Here is a 24,923-nt window from a genome sequence, read left to right on the forward strand (position 1 = left end):
AAAGCAGATTACAGGGTTAAACCCTTTCCAATCTCCATTTTAAGATCTCTGCACCTCTCTTGGATTTCAACTCCCCCAAGTTTTTCCATTAGGATGAAATTATTACATTTGCTTATTAGTGGATGGTCATGGAGAGTATCATGCTAAGTGAAATGAGTCAGAAAGAGAGGGACAGACATAGAATGACTGCACTCATATGTGGAATAAAAAGTAACATAATATGAGACTGACACCCAAGGACAGTAGACACAAGGGCCAGGAATATTGCTTCATAGTTGGAAGCCTGCCTCATAGGCTGGGGACAAGGCAGCTGGAATAGAGAGGGGATCACTAAGGCAAGGATGGTTGGAGGAATTGTTTGGGATGGGAGATATGTGCTGAAAGTAGAAAAAGAACCAAATGTGAAGGCCTCTCAGTATCTGTATTGCAAACCATAATGCCCAAAAGTAGAGAGAAAGTCTGGGGGAAATTATCTGCCATAGAGGCAGGGGGAGGGTTGAACTGGGGGAGGGATACTAGAGGCATTGGTGGTGGAAGATATGCCCTGGTGGAGGGATGGGTGTTTGATCATTGTATGACTGAACCTCAAACATGAAAGTTCTGTAACTGAATCTCATGGTAATTCAATCCATTTCTCAGGACCCCAGTTGGCATGATCTTCAAATACCAACTGCAGCTGTCTCTGCCACACCTCAGTCTCCTCGCCTGAGTCTGGTGACAGAAATGACATCCCATTCCCCACATCACTAGCCACTTCCCTTATGTCTCCATGTTGAGTGGCTGATGCCTCGAGGCAGACAGTCTGGGTGGAGGGTGTCTGTTTTGTGAGACACTCCTCAGAGGAGGACCCTCTTGTAGACATCTACACAATCCTTGTGGACAACCACCGTGGCCTGGAGCAGACCACGAGACTTATTTACAAGAACCACACAGTACTCTGGGAAGAGAACGTTGCGTGGATGAGGCCTAAGTCATTTTGATCCAGAGAACCTGGGAAGGCTTGACTGGATTGAAGGAGCAAACTATGAAGTAGGCAGAAGGGAAGGGCTAAAATGCTAGGCGACTTGGATAAAGACATGGAGTAAAGCAGTAGCCAGAAGAAAAGGATGGAGTGTTCCAGAGCAAAGGGCTTCTGTCAGACCAGAAAGGACATTCATTATTCAGCCAATAAGGTAACCTTCCCTTCTTGTATTGGTAATACCACTGAGATACCAATCCCTGAAGTTCAAGCATTCAGAATTCACTACGGCTCCATATTTCTCAGCTTAGTGTTCAATTAATCTCCCAAACCTGTTGATTTGCCCTTTATAATACCTTTCCATCTGTCCCTTCTGTTCTTGTCATTCTGCCACTTTGAGGTTGTCGAATTCAGCTGAACCATTTTTTTCTAAAACACCCTCTTGAATCCTTCCTGACAGAATGCACCAATTATTTTTTTCAACCCCTGCCCCAACCAAAATTTGAGCATCTAAAGAATTTTCAACATGTCAAGGCAAAAATTGAAGAAATATCTATTTTAACTCACATGTCTTCTGAAACTCGGTTTTCTATACTTTTGGAAGAGACTGTGATGGAATAGGATAGTATTTTGACAAAAACCAAGCAGAATTCCAGTTGTATTACTCCTTAATGCTCTAATGATAGGGATAGTAGTGTTGAGGTGGGATCAACTCACTTCAGTAGCAGAAAGCAAGCATGATTCTAGAACCAAAAGACTAAAGTTGTGTCTGTATTTTGCCAAGTGGGTCATTAGCCAAAAATCCCATTCGAGGAGCTGAAGTGATAGCACAGCGAGTAGTGTGTTTGCCTTGCATGCAGCCATCCGGGGTTCGATTCCCAGCATCCCATATGGTCCCCCGAGCACTGCCAGGAGTGATTCCTGAGTGCAGAGCCAGGAGTAACCCCTGAGCATTGCCGGGTGTGACCCAAAAAGCAAAAAAAAAAATCCCATTTGAATAAAGAAGAGATGTATTTGGAAAGCACAATTGACATTTAGTTTATTAAGAGGTTTGAAGTCTTGTTCCCAGATCTATATTTCTATTTCTCTCAGAGAAATAAATATTTAAAGCTGGCTGCTAATAAAAACCTGAGAGTTAATTTAGATTTCGAATTTCAAGTAAAGTCTTATTCATTTGTACAAAGAATCAAATTATAGGGATGTTCTATGGTGCCAATGTGTGTGTGTATGAGAGAGAGGTGGGGGAAGGAGAAGGGATAGGGAGGAAGAGAGAGAGTATGTTTGAGAAAGAGAAAAAGATAAGAAAAAATAAAAAAGAGGGAAGGGAGGGAAAAAAAAGACAGGTGGGGGAGAGAGTGAAGGTTGAGAGAGAGCATGAGGGGGAAAGAGAGAGACTCTAAGGAATTTTTAAATTCTGTAACCAAAAGCAAATCTTAGCGCAAACACTTTTCTTCAAGTAAGTATCAGTAGTAGCTGCTACAGGCTTGTTGTTTAGAACAAATGTTTCATAATCTATTAATCACTTCATTGTTGTCTTCCATATTTGAGGGGATAGAAAAGATTTGCAATATAGTAGTTTTCATTCACTATTATCAATACTGAAAGGCTACCATTGCACAATATTTTCATTATAGTTGTTAAACTCAGCTTTAATATCTCACTAATAAAATCACCTGCACAACGGGTCATCCTGACCTTCGGTGAGTAAGCATACACAGACACAATATCTCAGGGTGTCTTCAGAAAAAGGAAACTCTGGATAAATCATGTACTCATAGCAATTATTTTCTACTGATGCTTATATATTTTACCAAACAAAATATTGAGTGTAATACACAGGGTTTTTTTCTGTTTGACTCTGAGCAGCTCAAAGATTGAAATTAGTATCAATTAGGATCCCAAGCAGCCTCACAGTCAATCAATATTGACTGAAAGTCACTAAAATGACAAGTGTGGCTTTCAGTGCCTTAATTTTTCATGGCATTCCAAACTTGAGATCGCCTTCCTACACCACCCTGTTTTCCAATCTCCTCTATGCCTCGGTAAACGAACTGAAGTTTCTTTTATTGCTTCCATCTCCATAGGCTGTTTTCATCTGGTTTCATTTCATTCTCCTTTCTTTTTAAGAGCAGAAAAAAATGTTAGTCTTTCACGCTCCCCGAGAACTATAGCTCATTATTGAAATTATTGCTCCTCTTCCCTTTGCTCTGTTGTTAGATGAGTTAGATAAATTGGAGGCTTCTCAGAGTCTTATCAATACCTGGTTCTCATCCCATTCTGTAAGAAATATGTGGTAACTCAGAAAATAAGGTTTTCCTTGCTCGCTCATGTGTGTTTCCAGAGACAGTAAGAGATCAGCAAACCATTCAAAGGCCTTTGGATCCCGGCAAATCCAGTAGAAATACACCTGTGGAGAGAGCAGGCAAGACAGCGGATCTGTTCTTCTCTTCGTAATGAGCTGATAATCACAGGCTACTTTATCTCCGTGAAATTATTGGAGCCCAAATGGGCACTTCTGCGAAATAACACGCTTCCCTCTGCCAGCCAACCGTCCCACACTGTGATTTCTTTAGAAGAAATTCACATTGTGTTTGAAAAGGCCCAGAGTGAATTCTGAGTCAGGAGCCCGTGGGCTGCTGCCAGCAACTCTGCACGAGGATCAATTCCCGGCGTCGCCGGCTGTGCGGCCTTTGAATGAGGTTAATAATCATAACTAACTGCGCCTTTCACCGCTCCCGAAGGGGATAAACCGTTAGACCAACCCCCTTCATCTTTTACTTATGACCTAAGCTCGGGATTTGAACTCTCTTCTCTGGAGACCTCAGAGGCTGGGGCGCTAATCCCCTTCCCTAGCCAGGACCTCTGGAGGCTGGGGATTATGATAATTGTAAATCTAGCCGCCACCGGGGCCAGAAGTTTCTCCCAGCCAGACATATCGGTGTCCAGGCAAGCTGGTGGGTGGAGGCGGCGGCTATGTGACAATCACCGTAACAAAATTTTGTGTAGGAACATTAAAAAAAAATTCTCTGCATTGAGAACGTGGCATGGGGCCAGAAGTCACTTGTGTTTGCTAAACGGAAAGGGTTAGCTATAGTGCTTTGGCGTCAGATCACTGGATCTAGAAAAAAAAAAATCACAGGATAGCGCTATTAATTCTCCGGATGTTTCTCACCCTTTGACAGCCTGCTGCCCTCAACTCTTCCTCCCCCTTGGCCCCCTCCAGAGTCATCTCCGCTGATCCCCAGGGTGAAATTTGGGGTGGGACGGGCGGGTCCCGATCTCCATCAGAATCAGTCTCTTCCACATTTCCTCTCGCCGCTCGCCCCCTCCCCCCGCCCCTGCCCCCCCCCCCCCCCACACACACACAGCCGGCAAATGTCCAATCATACCATCAACTTATAGGTGAGATTTCATTGACAGAGCAGATTCCTGAGAAAAATAGAAACATCACGGGATATTCCAAGGTTCAACATCTTGCCCTTTCTCTCTAGGTTTGTGGAGGACTTTCTAATATTGACAGTCAGAAAGGATAAATGCTGGTGAAGGAGACCTTCTCTCCAGAACTAGATCTGGCAGATTTGGTACATAGCCCCTGCTTGGAAGAGGCCTTTGAATGTAACTCTCGGGACAAACACTCTCTCTCAAAGCCCCCCCCCCCCCCCCCGCCCCCGCCGCCCCCAAATAAAGTGCATCTCCACTGCAAGTTGGAGGTTTCTGGTGACCGTGTGTAAATCCCTACAGGTACAGTAAAGGTGCACACCCTCTCTCTGGCTGGTTCAGCACAGACGGGGTGAGTGCCCACTCTGTGCACTTGGCTCTGGGACATGAGTGCCAAAGAAACAAAACTCGATCTCCTCATGTGTTTCTACTTCTGAGGAGGTTGGAAGACAATAAATGGATAAAGTGTAGACAGTAGAAGGTTTCTCCATATGTTAATAACTAGCACGGTAGCATTGTCATCCAGTTGCTCATCGCTTTGCTCGAGCGGGCACCAGGTAACGTCTCCATTGTGAGTCTTGTTGTTATTGTTTTTGGCATATTGAACACTCCACGGGTAGCTTACCAGGCTCTGCCATGCGGGTGAGATACTTTTGGTAGCTTGCCAGACTCTCCAAGAGGGACAGAGGAATCAAACCTGGGTTGGCCGCGTGCAAGGCAAACACCCCTACACATTAATTATTAGCTTAATAAATAAAAAAAGGCAGCGTGGAAAGGACACTACTAAGTAAAGTGTTCGAAGAAAGAGACAGCTGGTGAGATACAGCAATTTTCACTAATTTTCTTCTGAGGAAATATTTTTGATCATTCTGTTAGCAATTTATTGGGAACAGGAAAAGAAATAAATTATTGAGGGCCTGCAATGGGGGCAGGCTTGAGGGGTAGTTGGGAAAACTAGAGACAGTGGGGATCGTGGTGATGGGATTTGGGCTGGAATATTGAGTCCCTGTAATAAATCATCAGGAAAAATTTTGTAAACCACAGTGTTTGAGTAAAGTGTGTGAGTGTGTGTGTGTGGGGGGGAATTTTTACATATGTAGGACTTACCTATTTCATGTAAACTTTAATATATATTAGCACAGAATTAAAAATGTTTTATGAATAACAGCTAAGGCATGATTATTACCACAGTGAGATCCAAGTACAGAATAAAATTGATTGCAACACAAAAGGCATGGAAGAGGCGGGCGTGGGGCTAAGTCTAGAGCTCGATGGGTGGAAGAAGGACTGAGGATGGAGGGTGGAGATGATAGAAGATGAAGAACGGAAATCAAGGATGGAGGACATAGACGGAAGAGGGAGATAAAAAGCATGGAAGATAGGGATGGAGAGAGATCAAGGGGGGAACAGACGGGAAGAGACCTTGAGTGGGACTTCTCAGGGAGAATTTAAGAGGTTGGTGTGCCTGAGAGAGAGAGAGAGAGAGAGAGAGAGAGAGAGAGAGAGAGAGAGAGAGAGAGAGAGAGAGAGAGAGAGAGAGAGAGAGAGAGAGAGAAGGAGGGAAGGAGGGAAGGAGGGAGAAGGAGGGAGGGAGAGAGGGGGAGAGAGAGGAAGAGAGAAAGGCAGGGAGAGAGAGGGAGGAAGGTGAGAGAGGGAGGGAAGGAAGGAGGGAAAGAGGGAGGGAAGGAGGAGAGAGAGAAAGCAGTAAGAGACAGGGTCCGAGGGAAGGCTGGAGGGTTGAAGATGGGCTTAGGACCATCATGGATGCTGTCCATTGTTGATAGTTGCTTTCCACATGAGGGAGTGTGTGTGTATGTGGGGGGGCGGGATACCCTGCCCTTGGGAAAGATCATGGCACTTGGTCACCCCGAGGCTGTGTGGAGAACGGGGGAGTGGGCAGCGGAAGCCAAAAGGCTGCTTTTCTATCCCGGCCTGGGCTCGGTACTACCCTCTTCCTCCTTTTCATCTCGTGTTGTGCCTAAATTGAAAATCTTAGAAAAACCTTGCTGTGTTCACGGGGAAAGTAGGGACTGAATTTCAGCCCTTCCCTCCTAGATACCCTCTGAGGGTCGCTATCTGAAACGATGGCATTTGGCTTAGAACCACCTTCCTTGACTGGTTCTCTGTTATTTTCCACTCCGTGAGGCACAGGCTTAAAATAACTCATATATATATATATATATATATATATATATATGAATCATGAGGCGAAGTATTTGTTTAAAAATACCCCCTCGATTTAAAATCGAATCCCAGTGCTCTTCCTTGAAGAAAAACAATAACGCCTGCATCTGAGCTACCTCCCCACACTGACCCCCCCACAGAACGGTCCCTGTCCTGACTTTCCTGTGGCCGAGCGGTGTGACGGCCTGCCTGGGGCTGGTGGCCTTCTTCTGCCCCCTCCCTCCCGGCAACCGCTTTGTGTGTGTCTCGCGCTATAATTGACTTACAGGTGACACTGCGCGGCTGTGCTGTGAGAGGCGACGGAGGAGAAAACTGAATAGGCCCCAGAGAAGTGCTTCGGGCGGAAAAGGAGACTTTGAACACGGGAAAAGGGTATTTACTTTGATTCTCTTTCATCTTGCTAATGATGAGGGATCCTCACTGCACGGGCCGTGGAGAGCCACCTCTGTGTCTGGTCCGATGGGAAGGGCCGGGACATGTCCCCCACAATAGGCTGCACTTTGTGGTCCAGGCCGCCCTCCTCTTGCCCTTCCTTAGTCTCCAAAAATAAAAGCACCCTGAACATCCCGCGCCCGCTCGAAAGCAGGGCTTTGAGAATTCTGCAGCTGACATCAGAGGGCCGCCATCCTTAAGGTGACTTTCAAAGGTTTGATTGAAAAAGAAAGTCCTCAATGGAACGAAGAAAGCTCGGGCTTTTGGAGGAATGAGACAGATTCCTGGGGCAGGACTGGGCCACCCCAGTCTTGGGGGCAGGATGGATCCCCCGAAGCTTCAGGGGACCCCTCTGGAACTGTGCCATGAGGTGAAGGGGTTCTGTGTACCTAAAGACTCTCATGAGCCTTCACTGCCACCCCGTTCTGGATACTCAGTCACGTGCTGTCACACAGGGATTGAGTCTAAGAGAGACTTTCCTGACAGCCCCATCTCAGCCCCGTGTTCCTCTCCTCTGTGTGTGTGTGTGTGTGTGTTGGGGGGGGGGGTTCCTCTTCACGGATTCTGCCAAAGTACCTAGTGGACCAGGCCAAGGCAATCTCGGGCCAGTAGGAAAAAGGACTTTTACCATAATTCCAGAAATGAAACAAGGAAAATTAAAAATCTACATCATAGTCCCAAACTCAGCAGAGCTCCCTATTGTAACTGGATAGGCACACGCAGAAAGAAGTCTAGAGAACTTGAACTTCCATCAACAGACAGGATGGGGAGCACTTTTTTTTTTTTTGCTTTTTGGGTCACACCCGGTGATGCACAGGGGTTACTCCTGGCTCTGCACTCAGGAAATACTCCTGGCAGTGCTTGAGGGACCATATGGGATGCTGGGAATCGAACCCGGGTTGGCCGCATGCAAGACAAATGCCCTACCCGCAATGTCTAGAGAATAGATCCATAAATGCAATCTCTGCTGCTTTATTTATTTATTTGATTTTGGGGCCACACCCACCAATGCACAGAGTTTATCTCTGCCTCTGTGTTCAGGGATCACTCCCTGAGGGACCATATATGGTACCAGGGGTCAAACCCAGGTTGGTTGCTTGCAAGGCAAGCCCAATCTCTGTTTCTTTAGATCTCAAATCAATTTTATGATGATGCAATAGGAAAAAATGACTACTTCTTTCTCTATATGTATCTACCCAGCCATCAGTCTTTCCAACTCTCTGTCTATTCATTCATCTGTTTACCTACCTCTCTATTTATATGTGTACCCATCACTTTATCACTGTCATCCCGTTGTTCATCGATTTACTCGAGCAGGTGCTAGTAACGTCTCTATTCCTCTCATCCCTAAATTTTAGCAGCCTCTCCTTACTTGTCTTTCCCAACGATTGGAGGCTCTTTCAGGGTCAGGGGAACGAGACCTATTGTTACTGCTTTTGGCATATCAAATATGCCACAGGTAGCTTGCCAAACTCTGCTGTGCGGGCAGGATACTCTTGGTAGCTTGCTGGGCTCTCCAAGAGGGGTGTGTGTGTGTGTGTGTGTGTGTGTGTATACACACATATATATATATATACACATAATATGTATATATTATGTGTACCTATATTATCCATTTGTCTGCCTATCTGAAGGAAATCATGCAGGAGGACTCAGGGTTAGTTGGGATGAGGACAGGAGAGTGACTAGTCACTGTGAGTCCTTGAGTCCTCGCTTTGCCATCTCCACACGGAGTGACCAGGGGCAGGTTACTTAACTGAGCCTGATGGCCACATGTGGACAATGGTGAAAGAAAGCCAAGCCAGTACAGGAACACAACCCAAGAGCATATTGTGAAGATGAAAGGTCACGGCATGTGGCAATACTTAGCCTGAGCTCGGAGTCTGCAAGCTCGGAGAGGTTGGCTGGTGCGACAACTCTCTTTCCTCTGCCACCTGCTTACACGAGGGAGTCCAGGGGCCATTTGCCTTTGTTGTTGTCAGTGGTGGAGGAATCTGTTCCCACCGGCCACTGCTGAATCACGGAGATGGTGGCGTTGAGCGGAGCAGGGGACCGCTCTTCCTATCCGGCTGCAATCTGGGAAGCTGGCATCAGGTAGTGATGAGACAGGCGACCCCTGCCCGTGTGTGTGTACCCCAGAATCTGAGACGCTAAACCTGCATGGAGGTTGGACACAGTGCCACCTCTCCCTGGGAGATGCCACTGGGTGGTGCTCTGTCTCTGTCACAGGGAAGCCGTGGCAGAACCAAGAGTCATGTGACATGAACGTTAATTGCTTTAAGGGAAAGGAATCACTTTCAGGACTAACAAATCACGGTGAAAGCTGGTCTCGGACTTTGAGGGACGAGCCAGGAAAGGCTGCCATGTGAAAGCCACGTTAGCGAAGCTGCTCAGAGCCCAGGGCTGTCTCCACGGCGAAGCCCCCGCCTCAGCAGCTGTGTGGCTGCAAGTTCGATCTCGGGTGCCTCTCATGTGCACCAAGAGTGGTCCCGGCAGCTCTGTTGTTCGGGATCGCCAGCCTTGAGCCCCATTCTAGGGCGCGCCATCTCCAGCCTGTGGCAGCCAGAGGTGGCATGCATGCGTGCGTGCGTCCGTGCGTGCGTGCGTGTGTGCGTGCATGCGTGTGTGCGTGCATGCGTGTGTGTGTGTGTGCGCGTGTGTGTGTAAGTGCTGGCACTGAGGCCCAGGGCACCACAGCAGCCCCTAGCAGCAGCCCCCCTAAAATACCGCCACTCCCCATCCCACGGTCCAGCATCGCAACTGGCCAGCTCCACGCCCAGGCGCTGTGCTGCCAGCACCAAGAGGTGTGTGACCCCAATCACCGCCACCGCGACAGAGGGAAAGGAGGGGACACGGGAGGGGAGAGCCAACACCCTTGCCTCGGAATGTGTGCGCTAATGAATTGACCCGGAGTGGCCTCGGCCACCGGCGTGACAAAATAAAATCCAGGACCACGGCAGCCACTATTGATCGAGCAGCGCCGAGGTGTTCTCAGTGTCAGCTGTGGCCCTCACCTCTGCAGCGAGGAAATCCTCTTGGGGGAGAGAGTCCTGACACCCTGGAAACGCGCCACGACCGGCTGGCAGCAGTCATTATTTCCCGCCTTGGAGCAGGTTGCTTCTCGTTTATTTCTCGTGGTTCTGGAGGGGAACCGTGGGGTGCCCAGGCAGGGGTGCTAGCAGGCTCCCAGCGAGGAGGGCTCTCCCCTGGGGGAGCTGGCTGCCGCCCCAGAATCTGGTCTCACGCTGCTCTTGCAGTCTCCCAAGAGGTCCCTTCTAGTACCATAATGCTGGGGATTAAGGGTCTAGGCAAGGACGCAGGGAGGCAAGAACAGGGGCATAGACAGCGTTTGAGTTGGTTTTTTGTTTTTTTTTTTTTTTTTACACCTTGGTTCCCTTTACTTAGCGTCAATAACAGCTAAACCAAAACGTTCATCCATAACAGAATGTTCACCTCAGTTGTGAGCCACCCATACTACAGAATGCTCTAAAAACATGAAATAAAATGAAGTTGATCACGAGGCACGAACACTGGCAATATTCCAAAGTCATGTCAAATGGGAAAACACAAAGATAGCAAAAATAACACCCTTGATGGGGCTGGAGCAATGGCACAGTGCGGAGGGCGTTTGCCTTGCACACTGCCAACCCGGGTAAGATTCCCAGCATTCCATAGGGTCCCCTGAGCACCGCCAGGAGTAATTCCTGAGTGTACAGCCAGGAGCAACCCCTGTGCATCGCCAGGTGTGACCCAAAAAGAAAAAAAATAACACTCTTAAAAAGAGAAGAGAAGGTAGGGGTACATGCACAGAAAAGGCACAGAATTAAAAATGTCCCTGAGCACTGAATGCAGAGCCTCCTGGAGAGGAAGATGGGGGAGGGGGCTGTGATGAGTTTGGGGTGGGAGGAGGCAAATGAAGGGAGATTTTTTTGGTCTGTTTTTTTTTTTTAAATTGAATCACCGTGAGATACAGTTAGAAACTTTCATGTTTGAGTTTCAATCATACAATGATCAAACACCCATCCCTCCACCAGTGCACGTTCTCGACCACCAATGTTCCCAATATACCCCCCCCCCCTTTCCAGCCCTCCCCCTGCCTCCATGGCAGACAATTTTCCCCATACTCTGTTTCTACTTTTGGGCGCTATGTTCTGCAATACAGATACTGAGACGCCATCATGTTTTGTTCTTTTTTTTTGTTTTTGCTTTTTGGGTCATGCTCAGCGATGCACAGGGGTTACTCCTGGCTCTGGATCGTGCACTCAGGAATGACTCCTGGCAGTGCTCAGGGGACCATATGGGATGCTGGGAACCAAACCTGGGTCGGCCGAGTGCAAAGCAAACGCCCTACCTGCTGTGCTATCGCTCCAGCCCCATGTTTGGTTCTTTATCTACTTTTAGCACACATCTCCCATCCTGAATGATTCCTCCAGCCATCACTGACTTAGTGATCCTTTCTCTATCCCAGCTGCCTTCTCGAAGGGAGATTTTTGACTGAATATTTTATATAGCTCTTTTGCAGGGGCCCCGTTGAGGTAGATGGCTTACGGGGGTTCATGAACCAAGATATTAAAAATATTGAGATGGATCACATTCTCACATGACAGTGGGGGGAGGGTTCTGGGGCTCTGAGGTGGTCTGCGGAGCATGTGAGCCGTCCTGGGGCCCTCAACCTGGGCCAGTTCTTCTCCCTGGCGCCGTTTATCACAACACGCCCGATGGTGATCAATTTCAGGACTAGCCAGAGCTCCAGTGTGAGGAAAAGGGAAAGTAAATAATTTCTCAAATGAAACAGATTAAATTAAAAGCATTTTTCATTCATTAGAAAAGAGAGCAGGCCTCCCTTTGTTTTATTAATATATGTAAGTCGGGTATGGATTTTTTGCCTTTCTTGGCCTCTTTGCCTGGTTCCCACTGGTCCCCGCTGTCTTTTTATTTGAATTATCTGTTTATTATATTAGGTTAAGAACCCAAAGGCCATTTTGCATGGGACACACTATAAATACCCATTATCACAGTTATATATTATTGAGCTGATGAAGGAAGACAATTTATGAGGAAATTAGATGATCTCAGTTTTGCTATAATCTATTTTATTATAGTCTGAAGATTACATATGCAGTTAAGAAAATGAACCCAATCCTGCAGTTGGCCCTGCTCTTGGTTCTATACGGTGGGGATATCAGGGAGAAGCGAAATGTGGAAAACCAATATATTTATGTCAGCCAGCGCCCCCTCCCCTCCCCACCGGTCCACACCTATTTCATTCATCATTTTGACAGTTTGCACAAGCAAACCGTCCTAATTTTTTTTCAAGAGCTCTTTTCACAAATTGAGTGTGATGTAGAATTAATCATGCCCGTTAGGCAGGAACTGGAGGGCTTTCATTGCACGGGCCTTTCGCAAGTGTCACACCACAGAAATTCCTCACCAGTCACATGCCCTGTCCCGTGTCTCAGAGCTATGCTCTCAGCTCTGCTTTTACCTGGCTGGAGCTGGGCTCTCGCCCCATAAGGGAAATATCCTTCCAATATGGCACTGCTTTCTCCCTTTTTTATTTTTTTGTATTGGTAGGTGTCAAATATTCTTCAGCCTCTTCTAGAGGGGTCTCTTTTCTCTTTCCTTTTTTTTTTTTTTGCTATTTGGGTCACACCTGGCAATGCACAGGGGTTACTCCTGGCTCTGCACTCAGGAATCACCCCTGGCAGTGCTCAGGGGACCATATGGGATGCTGGGAATCAAACTTGGGTCAGCCGCATGCAAGGCAAACGCCCTACCCGCTGTGCTATTGCTCCAGTCCCATTGGGCAGGTCTCTTTCTAAGCTTTCTTCTCACCCCCTGAAGCAATAAAACACCCTGAGAGAGAAATGTAAGCATCAGCTTTGACTAGAAAGAGCAACACATGATTCCAAAGAAATATCCTATGGGTTACCTGAGGACCCCCTTCCGTCCCCCATTTCTCTTGAATTTCCTGAAAATGGAGAGGTAGAGGAGAAAGGCTGAGAGGTTGAATTTTCAGTCGTAATGGCTAAGAAAGTGCTCAGAACAGGTTCTTTATTATAGACTTGCGACACAGGATAGTCTATAGGAGTGGGCACTTTGCTGCAAACCACACTCTAACTCCAACCCCCCAGGCTGCCTTCCCCCTTTGCTTATTAGAGGACACTAGGAAAACTATTGTCCAAACCGGTGAAGACACTGTGAGAGAAAGAGGTGCTGCTTCTCTGATGGTCTTAGTGGAAGGAGGAGCATTACTTAGGTCTCAAAAGCAAGTGGGAGGCCCTGGAAAATATCAGTTACTTAGGCCTAATCATAGCTGTTTTCAATACAGCATTGCTTTAATCAGAGAAACGGCCTAAACTTTAGCTCTAAGGAAGTGGATATCTTATCTGTAATTTTCAGCCTAAATGCTCAATAGTGTGAAACCTCCCCTCTTATGTAAAAGAGACCTGAAATCAGAAACACTCCCACTGGGGCCAGAGCGACAGAACAGAGGTTTGGGTACAGCCTTGTGCATGGCTGACCTTGTGCATTTGATCTCTCAGCATCCCATATGGTCCCCCAAGCACCTCCAGGAGTAATTCCTGAGTGAAGAGCCAGAAGTAACCCCTGAGGATAGCCTTGTGTGGTCCCCAAACAAAACCAAACAGAAGCCCTCCCTCTGTCCTGACTCCTGACTCAGCAGCTGGGCAGCCCTGGATAAACGAATTCCATTGTATACAGATGTTCACTTCCGCTACCCTTTGCAAAGCTAGGAAGTTAGGAGCCTTGAGTGATCTTGTGATTCAATTTCTTTAGCTTCCTTTTCCCACCTACAATTAACCTCCTATGGAGAGAGGGTTCATGCCCAGGAGTTCTGGGAGGGGTGTTTGGGAGACCACGTGATGCTGGGGATTGAATTTAGGGCCTCATGTCTCACACATACGTGGCATGTGCTGTACACCTGGTGCCACACCCCCACCTCTGCCATTATTTTTATTTTTTTAGTAGAGTGTTGGTTTAATATGATTCCAAATTTGTGACAGTTAAGAAAACATAGTTGTTATTGCTGTCTTTGTTTTTGAGCCACATTTGGCAGTCCTCATGGATACTCCTGGCTCTGTGCTCAGGAGTCACCCCTCGCAGTGCTTGGGGGACCATGTGGTACTGGGGATTGAACAGAGGGTCAGCTGCACACTAGGGAAATGCTTTAACCTCTTCAGTATCTCCCCAGCTCTGAAAACAGTTTTCTTTTATTTCTAATTTTATTTATTTTTTATTTTTAATTTTTTTTTTGCTCTTTGGGTCATACTCAGCAATGCACAGGGGTCACTCCTGGCTCATGCACTCAGGAATCACCCCTGGCGGTGCTCAGGGGACCATATGGGATGCTGGAATTTGAACCCGGGTCGGCTGCGTGCAAGGCAAATGCCCTACCCGCTGTGCTATCACTCTAGCCCCTATTTCTAATTTTATTATCTTTATTTTTCAGGACTAGTGGTCAATCTTCCTGGGGTATCTTCTTAGCCTTCCCACTGTAGTCAGCCATGGGAGGCCCCATACGATTCTCCTAGGAATAATGATTAGGATAATGATAAAGGAGCTGATACTAAGAGTTTGTTGGTTCCTCTAAGAATTTTTTCTTTCTGTAATACAATAATTGGACTGTATTAGTTTAATTAGAAAATGACCCAACAAATAGTCTTTTGGCTTAAATCAAAGAAAGGATTCATCTTGGCTTCCTAGAATTTCACAAGAACTGTAGAAGTTATTGGTTCATTCTTTGGGGCACACAGACATTTATTCACGTATTGATTCATTCAGAATTGATCGAGTGTGCGCATGTGCATGTGTACATATGCATCCACACGTCTCTCTCTGGATACACCCACACATGTATCACCCCGGAGAAGCCACATTCAGGGAGCTCAGAGAGATCTTGTGAATGCAGGAAAGAAGGCCTGAGGGTGTAGTAGAGGGAGCACGGTGGTCTAGAGGCTGAGAGAAGGCTGAGGCGGTGCCAGGATGTGATTGGCTGTCCTGGCCATGTGGGCGTGTTCTGGGTAATGCGGAATACATATTCATAGAGTGCCGTGACCATGTGACTTAGCACAACGGAAACCGGAATGAGCCATCTCTACAAAGTGTTCTACTGAGTATAGGGAGGAAGGGAGGAAAGAAACAGCTGGGAGTACTGAGCACTCACCATCTTGTTATGGGGGCCACAAACATTCAACAGTAATTGCTCTGCTGGGTTTGTGCCACAGAGTGAGGATGTGTGTCCCCAGGTTGAAACCTAATATCCAGGGTAAAGGTATGTGGCGGGAGGTGGGACTGTGGTAGGTGATGAGACCTTAGGGTGGGTCCCCTCCAATGGGAGAGTGGTACCCAGGCTGCTGCTGTCGTAGGAGGCTCGTGCTCAGCGCCCCCTCTAAAGCAGCAGCAGGATCTCGTATCTCATCAGATACCAAGTTTGTGGGTGCCTTTGGTGTGGGATCCCGGTTTCCCGGAGGGAGCCGTGAGGAATGCAAAGTTGTTTGTGAGTCCCAGTTTGGAATTTAGCTACGGCCACCAGAGCAGACAGAACATGTAGTTAAACCTTTAGGGATGTCAGTGGGCTGCATCATAGCACAAAGTATAATAATCATATGGAAATAGCCTAAATGTCCAATGACAGTTGAATGGGTAAAGAGGCGGGGGTAATAACCATATAGCTTTAAGAAAAGATGAAATTGTGCAGTTTCCTGCAATTTGGATAAAATGAAGTCCATCGTGTCTAACAAAATACACCAGAGCAAGATGGATGGATACTGGCTGATCTCTCTCATCTGTGATAGAGTGAAACAAAACAAGAAGATAGATAACACTAAATCAGGATGAACCTTGGACTCCAAAACCGAGTTCACTAAGCTGGGGGGCAAGAAAAAAGTGGGAGGAAGATGGAGACCAGAAGGGGCATAAGGACTGTGGTGGAAGGTCTTGGATGCTTGGGTGGTGATGAAGGAACAGTCATTTTACACACCCAAATCATAAAGATTGATATTATCATAGCCACATTAGCAAAAGTGGAATTAGGCATGAAAAAAATTCACCAAAAATCCAGCGAGAAAATGTAGGTTAAAAACATCCGTCACTTGGAAAGTCACAAGACAGGAGCTCCTTTAGTCTCACTTCTCAGCTGGGGAGGCCTCCCTTTTAGAGAGGGTCTACGCCGACCATTTCTCATTCTTGGAATGCCGTTCCTAACATCAGGCAAAGACAGGGTCTACAGGGGGCTGGAGCAATAGCACAGCGGGTAGGGCGTTCGCCTTGCACGCGGCTGACCTGGGTTCGATTCCCAGCATCCCATATGGTCCCCTGAGCACCGCCAGGAGTAATTTCTAAGTGCATGAGCCAGGAGTAACCCCTGTGCATCGCCGGGTGTGACCCCAACCCCCCCCCCCAAAAAAAAGAAAGGGTCTACAGCCCACAAGACTTGGGACAACCTAACGCTGTTTTCTGCACACTTAGAGGTGCGTTGATGACGTGAGTTTGTTGAATGGGACAGGTAGGGCCATTTCCCTGCCCCTCTTTCCCTTTGCCGTTTTCATGTTATTATGATGCCTGAGGTCACACTGCAGTGTGTGCTTGCACACCATTTGGTGGTGCTCACTGGGTGGTGCTGGGAGGCAGGCGGGTTACATTCCTGGCTGTGGTTGCGCCCTTGGGCTGTGGTGCTCAGCACACCTGGTTTAGGTGCCGTGCCACCAAAATCACTGATGGTGCTGAGGGTCACAGACCACAGAAGTTCCTGAATCTCACGCAGGACACACAGGCAGCACCAGGGAGTTAGACTCCTGGCCTCATGCTTGCAAGGCAGGTATCCTGACAGCCTTTCCTAGGTACCAGAGCTACATTTTAACTCACATGGCTACAGAATTCTCTCTTTTTTAAAATAATGATTTGCCATGAGATATAGTTACAAGCTTTCTATGACCCTCTGGGAGAGCCTGGCAAACTGCCAAGAGTGTCTCGCTTGCACGGCAGAGCCTGGCAAGCTCCCCGTGGCATATTCGATATGCCAAAAACAGTAACAACAAGTCTCACAATGGAGATGTTACTGGTGCCCGCTTGAGCAAATCGATGAGCAACGGGATGACAGTGACAGTGACAGTGACGTTCATGTCTGAGTTACAATCGCACAACGATTAAACATCCATCCCTCCACCAGTGTACAGTCCCCTCTACCAATATCCCCAGTATATCCCCCTTTCCCATTTTCCCACTGCCTCCATGGCAGACAATTTTCCCCATACTCTCTCTCTACTTTTGAGCATTGTGGTTTGCAATGCCAATACTGAGAGGTCATCATGTTTGGTCCTTTATCTACTTTTGGCACTCACCTCCCATCCCGACCGATTCTTCCAACCAGCATTTTCTTAGTGATCCCTCCTCTACAGAATTCTCTTAAGTAGAACCCATGACTCCTGTTCCATAGAACACACTTTGGGGCATGCTGATCTCACCCAGAAATTTCCTTTGCTAAATGAAGAACCTGGACCCAGGTGTCAACTAGAGAAGCAGCAGCAGAACCCGGACCTGACCCAGGCTTGCCCGATGACCCGCGTTCTCCGGAGTTTACACTGCATGGCATGAGCGTGGCTGCTTCTGCCTTATGCTCTAGGAGGCAAAGAGGGTTCAAGTTCAGAGGCTCTGGATGGGGCACAGAGAGTGGGGGAAGAGGCAGAGAACAGTCAAGAAATGACCAAAGGGAAATTCGGAGCTAGAGAGCAACCCTCAAGCGAGTGGACTGATAACCCCCAGGGGTGACCGTTTGGCCTCTGCTGAGGATGCTAGCCCATGGGAGGAAGGTACAGAGCTGTACACTTGCAGCCACAGTTGCAAGTACCAGGCTGGAGAGACGCAGGCCAGGCTGCCTGTGAATCTCCGACCTCAGCCCTTCTCACGTAAGCATTTGCAGCCCATCCATATTTCACTGACATGAGCAATTACATGTCCTGTAATGGCAATGAAGCAATAAAATTTATGTCTTGTCATCTTTAACAAGATTAGGCATAACCCTTCTCATAAATATAATACTGAATGGAGATTTTTAAGAACATAAGTGTAGTTAAGGAGCTTGGAGTTTATCCCTCTTAGTTAATTAAAATCCTCCCCAAGAATTGGCAGATGATAGATAGAAGAGACGTGGAACCTTCAAATCCACCGAAAGGTGAACGAATGATTTTTTTTTCCCTCTGTACCTTGCTCAGCTTCAGTGGGTTCTGGGACTCGCACTGGTACCAGAGAGATTTCAGAAGAGCGGCGAATGGCGTGACCCCGATCCCCGCAGCAATGCACACGCTCACTGGGTAGTGAAACGCGTCGGTCAGGGGTGTTCCAAATGGCCCGTCCACTGCCAGCCTGTGGTTAGAGCAGAGCACGGACATCACTCCCAGCACCAGGCCCTTGAAAGCTCTGCACCAGAAGGCTGACTCGGAGCTCCGGCTGCCCTATGGGGCCAGTTGGAGCATTTGCCCTTTTTAGAAGGGATGATCTGAGAGCTGGCCAGTGAGTCGTTCATGGCAGAGAGAACCAGGCTCTCATCCCTGAGCTTTCTGCCTCCCAGGAGCCAAGCTTCTTTGCCCCCCCTCCTTTTTTGTCTTTTGGTTTTGGGGGTCACACCTGGTGATGCTCAGGTATCATTCCTGGCTCTGCACTCAGGAATTGCTATGGACTCTGCAGGGCTTGAGGGATCATGCAGGATGCCAGGGATCGAACCCAGGTTGGCTGAAAGCAAGGCAAGTGCCCTCCTCGCTGTACTATTGCTCCGGGCCCTCCCCTTTCAGTTCTTAGACACTTGTGTGGACTTCAAGCCTCAGATAGCCTGGGAGCAGAGAACTGCACGCTCTCTCCTCTCCCTCAGCTCTAGCAGCCTTGGTCAGAGGACAAAGGCAGAAGCCCGGAGGCGGTCTAGATGGTGCTTCTGTCCTTGGGCTAATGCCATCTCCCACAGTTTTGTTTGCCGGGTGCCACCTCTTTGCATGTTCATCTCCATTTAGTCTAATAGGAGCGATTCCTTTGGGATCAAGGCAATTTTCACAGAATCTGTCAGTGGCGTGGACCTTGCTCATTCTCTCCGACGATGCAAACTCCAAGTCTGTGATCATTAGTGGGTTAGAGGTGGCATCGATGTGTTGTCTTTGGCACAGTTTTCTTGACGAGGATATGGCCTGTTCATGGAATCCATGGCGATCCTTTTTAATGCCATCCAGAAAAAAACTGGCGTCTGAGCTGCAGGCTTTCATTTCACACCCTCAGCCACACCTTCCTGCTTTTGCTACACACCAGGGTTTTGGCAGCAGTAAATCAAGTGAGCTCTTGACTCCCCGTGCTCCCTCTGATTCCTCCCTCCCTCCCTTTGCAGCAGAAAGCCTGTCTGGACCCCTGAGATATGGCTGGATCCCTTCTTCTGTGATTTAGGATGCTCTGGTCTGCCAGCAGTCCCCAGCGGGCTGGACACTTTGCAGATTTGGTTTGGGTGCAGAGTGTCCACCCAACACTCTCAGGAACCCCAACATGGCCGGCTGCGCAAAGACACGGCTTGAAGCACTCAGCCACCGTGTATTGAATACGTTGTGGAGGGGAGCGTTAACCACTGCAGCTGGCAGAACTATTTAATAACCTCCCGCTCTTCCCAAAGCACACATTTACATAGGAACAAAGATATGCTAATTAAAAGGGTTCTAAGTTATTCATACCATTCCCTGCGGGCTGGCGGGGTGAAGGTACCCGAGGTTGGCCCATTTGGGTTTATTCTGTGTTCATGAAAGTTCAATGGGGTTTATTTAAAAAGATTCCAGATGCCAGGCCTTCTAACAATTCAGATGAACTCTCCTCGAGTTAATCTTAATAAATAAGGCTTTGTTACATATTGATATATGGAAATGGAAGAACAAAAATAAAAAGGTCATTAACCAGAAAGGGTTAGTCTCTCAGCCCTCCATAGATGATCTCTTAAACAAGTAGGTAAGGGGAATTTAGAGAGGGGGGAAAAAGGAAAACCCAAGCTACTTATGGATTACAATGTCTTATTATTCATCGCTTTTGTAATTAGTCCTATTTGGAATTTACTTGACACTGGTTTTATTTTCATTTTCAGTATGTATTTACTGATTTATTTTGGTTTGGGAGCCACGACTGGTAGTAGTCAGGGCTTACTCCTGGCCCTGTGCTCAGGGTTCACTCCTGGAGGTGGTGTTTTAAGGTATTATAAGTGGAGCTGGAGAGAGAACCCAGGGTCAGCCACGTGCAAGATAAGAGGGACCAACAGTGGCTAACGCTGCTCTTGGTGGAGGTTAACAAGACCAGAAGTACAAGGTGAGTGTGGGTGAGGCAGAAACATCCAGAGAGATCTCCACAACCACAAATTCACAGGCCTTGAGCAAAAGCCACTCCACACCCTCCAGGTAGAAAGCTTACTGAGTGCCAGGAGCCCTTTCTACGTGTCTGCTGGGGTTGGGGTGAAATGTCAGTCAGCTTGTGAAGGGAAAGGCTGGTGGGTAGAAGGGAAACCTGTATCCATCATGAGCAGGAGCTAGCCTGGAATCTGCAGGAAGGTACTTGCCTTCAGACAATGCAGAGGGGAGGGGAAGAAGCAGGGAAGGAGCGTGCATGCGGATCAACTCTCACTCCTGATTTGAAGCATGAGCTCTTCCTTCTGAAATGTGGAACTTTCTCCCCTGGCTTGTTCCCAGGGACAAAAAGGCAGAAGCTCCTCGAGGGCGAGTCAGGGTTCTGCCATTTGACTTGCGTGCTGATGTTTTGTTACCATACATTCTTCCTGACCCACGATCGACTGAAGTTACATGTCTCTTTCTGCACACTAAGCACTACATAGTTTCTGCTCAGAGTCCCATAGAAGGGGAGAAAGAAGGATAAGGAAAGGATCAGGGTCTGTGTCTTACATTTATGGCAACGTCCCATTTGTTACTAATAAATGGTCCCGTTGAGAGCATCCATTCCTCATCAAAGATTTCCACTCTGCCCAGGACCGACCATCAGACCCTGCTCGGAGGCCCCAGGCATACAGGGGACAATTTCTATCCTCAGGAAGTTATATTCTGGGTGTGTTATAGTTCCACCACCTAATTTATTTCGATAGTGATTAGCCGCTGGGACTTCCTTCTGCCTTCCACAGGTGATGGAAGAGAAAATCTTTGGGTGCATCTTTTGAAATATCAAATAGTCCTTTTTATTGAAGTAGCATTGCATTATACAATAATGTAAGTTTCAGATGTGCATCCTTAAATGCAAAAAGTGGGATACTACACCAAGTTGTCACTGTCACTGTCCCTGTCATCCCGTTGCTCATCGATTTGCTCGAGCAGGCACCAGTAACATCTCCATTGTGAGACTTGTTGTTACTGTCTTTGGCATATCCAATACACCATGGGTAGCTTGCCAGGCTCTGTCATGCGGGCGGGATACTCTCAGTAGCTTGCCGGGCTCTCCGAGAAGGACGGAGGAATCGAACCTGGGTCGGCTGTGTGCAAGGCAAATGCCCTACTTGCTGTGCTATTGCTTCCAAGCTAACCGTTCAAAATTCAACTCCTAACATTTTCTCCCCAACAGTTTGTGTGTTTGCACTCATGCATCTGTGTGGATGGGTATGTGTGTGTGTGTGTGTGTGTGTGTGTGTGTGTGCAGTTATTCCTAAATAAAGGCTTTGGATTGGGCAATCTTGCAGCAAGAGAGATAGACGTGAGGTTTCCGTTAACTAGAGGGGCAGAGGATGCTGACTTACGGAGGCATTTCTGTCCAGTGCCTGAACTCTCCTGAACAGGACGTGTTTGTGGATTGAATTGTTGAGGTGTTGAACCCATCTGACCTTAGTTTAAATTATTTAGTCAATATGGGTGTAATTAACTAAGGGATGATGCATGTATATAGAAACTGGGGGATATTTCACCCTCGAGGGCTGGGTCTTTATAATAGGGAACTACAGCAACAGGATACCCCAACACCAGAAGGGAAACACCCGCAGGACAGGCAGAAATGGGGGAGCAGCTGTGGCAAGCAGGGATCCCAGGACTAGAGGCAAGACCCAGAGACCCAGAACTGTGAGAGAACGCATTTCTGGTGTTTAACACCCCCACCCCCAAATTTGTATTGGTGTTTCGTTAAGAGAGACCCAGGAAGTGAATCCACAAAACATTTCTTCTCAGGCCTATACCCTGTTGCATGTACATTTCCCTGCTAGAAAAATGAAATCATTTGCTTGCATGTCGAGGTCAGTTTCCCCAGACCTCTGAAAGTCCTAGAGAATGGAAGAACGTGTTGCCATCTCTGTATTCGTGGCACAGATTGATGCTTAATTAATCCTTGTTGCATACGCATGTGTGGGGCCGGAGAGACCGAGGACACGAGGCTCTGTGCTGGCGCTCGCTCACTTTGTCATTTATGAGCTTTGTGCTGCGATTGTTTAGCTCTCCCTCCAGTGTCCGGGACCTGCCGCATTAATTCTGAGCCCGAAGTATCCGTAGGAAGTCCAGGCAAACTTCCCAAATATAATGAAGGGTCTCAGGCAGCGGGGCGAGCAGCAATAAATTTCACAGGACTGTCTCGTTGCAGATGACACGAGATTAGCCCAGGGTTGTTTCTGAGCTGGGGAAGCAAAAAAAATGCTCCTTCTCCCCAGCTTGTTCGTCTACCTTGATGAGCATTTGAATTGAATTGAGTTTTGTTGTTGGTTTGGGGCCACACCCAGCAATGCTCAAGGCTTATTCTTATTTCTGCATTCAGGGATGCCTCTTGGCTTGGGGAGCATATGGGATGCCAGACTGAATCCGGGTCGGCTTTGTGAAAAGCAAATGCCTTATCCACTGTACTATCTCTGGTCTCATGAACATTTAAGATTTAAAGCAAGGTTTCTTATTGCTACAGAAATCTACTGCTAGACATTTTATTCCCTTTGTTTTTGGAGGTCGTGGGCTGTGCCCAGTGATGCTCAGGGCTTACTTCAGACTCTGCACTCAAGGAAAACTCCTGGTGGGCTCAAGAGACCATCTGTGGTCCTGAAGATTGAATCTGATCGTGCTAAAGTTCCCTTATTAACTGACAGCTTTTATAGTGTCAGACTAAGCTAATGGCTATTTTGCACGTTTGAGATCGCAAAAGTGAATTTTCAAAAAAATACAAGTACCGAGTGAGCTGAGGTAACAATGAATTTAGGCCACGCCCACTTTAGACCACGCCCACTAAGATACGGACACGCCCCCAGTGTCTTCCTGCGAGGGCGGGCCGCAGTTAGGGGGCCAGGTCAGGAGCTGTGGCGCGGAGGAGACGGGCTGGGGTGGCTGGAGGGTCTCGGGGAGTCCAGGCGGCTGAAGATTGAATCTGGGTCAGCTGAGTGCAAGGCCTGTACCTTACTTGCTGTACTATTTCTGTGGCCCCTATATTAGACTTTTTGGATGGAGTCTCAATTTTGAAAAATGTAGTCAGTCTTTCTTTTTTCCTTTTTCCCCTTTTGGGTCACACCAGTGATACTCAGGGGCTACTCCTGGCTCTGCACTCAGGAATTACTCTTGGCGGTGCTCAGGGAACCATATGGGATGCTGGGGATTGAACCCGGGTTGACCACTAGCAAGGCAAACGCACTACCCACTGTACTATGGGTCCAGCCCTCCAAAATGTACTCGGTCTTACCAGGTGGAACCGCTGAATTTTGTGGCACACATCTGCACCTTAATTTTATTATTATTATTATTAACTTTATTATTATTATTAAATATTATTACCTTTATAATAATATCACTCAGTTTTTTTTTTTAATTTTAAGCCACATCTGATGGGGTTACTCCAGGAGTCCTCAGGGAATCACTCTTGGTGGGCTCGGGGGACCATCTAGGATGCTGGGATCGAACTTTTGACAGCCGCATGTAAGGCAAGTGCCCTACCAAATGTACTGTCTCTCAGGTCCCATAATAACATCGCTTTTAGGTACACAGAGGTGGGCTCTCACCTTGGCAGGCTCCGCAGCTCTTGTGGGGCCTGGTTTCCCACCCCGAAGGCCTTGCACAGAGCTTCTGTCCAGTCTCCCACTGCCCGGATGTGTACGCTGAAGAAGTCCTCATGGGGCGCAGAGGTGAGGGTGAAAGGGTGCCACTCCAGCGCAGAGATGGCCGGGCACTGGAGCAGGATGTACTGGCCGGGCTCCATGTGGAAGTTGTGCTTCTTCATGTGCAGTTCTAGGACTCCACAAGGATGACTCAGCACCTAGAGTGGAGAAAGAGAGCCTTGTCTTGGCACTCAGGCAGGATGCCACAGAGCAGGGCACCGCAGGCTTAAAAATGAGCAGAGCAAATCAATCGACACTCCCTCACAAGGAAGAGTCAACATCCCGGCGTGCAAAGTGGCTCCCTGCCAAGTTTCCAAAGCTTTGGGGTACATCGAGGTAACACCTGGGGTCACATTCACAGCCATGATGGGTTGGATTGAGTTAGACCAGATCAGCACTGATGGGGAAGGAGCTGAGATTCCAATCTTCGATTTTTTTTTTTTTAATGCAGGGAAAACAAAATGAAATAAAAAAAAAGAGGATTGAAATTTAAAGTCAGCGTTTTGGAGATCTAAAGTATGTAAACTGCCTGCTAGGAGTTTCTGGGGGTACACGACATCCTTTTCAGAGCTGGGTTGGCAACACCAGCAGGAAATCGCTCTGCTTCTGATGTTCTTTCTGAAGTTAGGCGAGATGCACACAGGAACACGGAGATCCCTGATACATGACTCTCTGCCCCACGTGGCCAGGCTTTGGGTAGCTGCCCAGTCAGGCAGACTCCAAGGACTATAAACTAATGCATCATACATAACATTTCATATGTTTAGTATTAAAATTGTCACAACCTTATCTCTACCTCTTGAAAAAAAATGCAACTCTAGTTTACTCTTCATT

The 24,923-nt window shown here is 47.6% G+C and overlaps 1 protein-coding gene across 1 annotated transcript in view; it reads right to left on the reverse strand.

The window, feature by feature from the left end:
• Positions 1 to 24,923, reverse strand: part of NOX3 (NADPH oxidase 3) — a 69,179-nt gene that overhangs the window by 10,855 nt on the left and 33,401 nt on the right. The window contains 3 exon segments of the mRNA XM_004601096.2: positions 3,219 to 3,365; positions 18,235 to 18,394; positions 23,994 to 24,247. Of these exon segments, the coding sequence (XP_004601153.2) occupies positions 3,219 to 3,365; positions 18,235 to 18,394; positions 23,994 to 24,247 (561 nt within the window).

This window comes from Sorex araneus, chromosome 4, assembly GCF_027595985.1.
Source record: "Sorex araneus isolate mSorAra2 chromosome 4, mSorAra2.pri, whole genome shotgun sequence".
Taxonomy (NCBI): domain Eukaryota; kingdom Metazoa; phylum Chordata; class Mammalia; order Eulipotyphla; family Soricidae; genus Sorex; species Sorex araneus.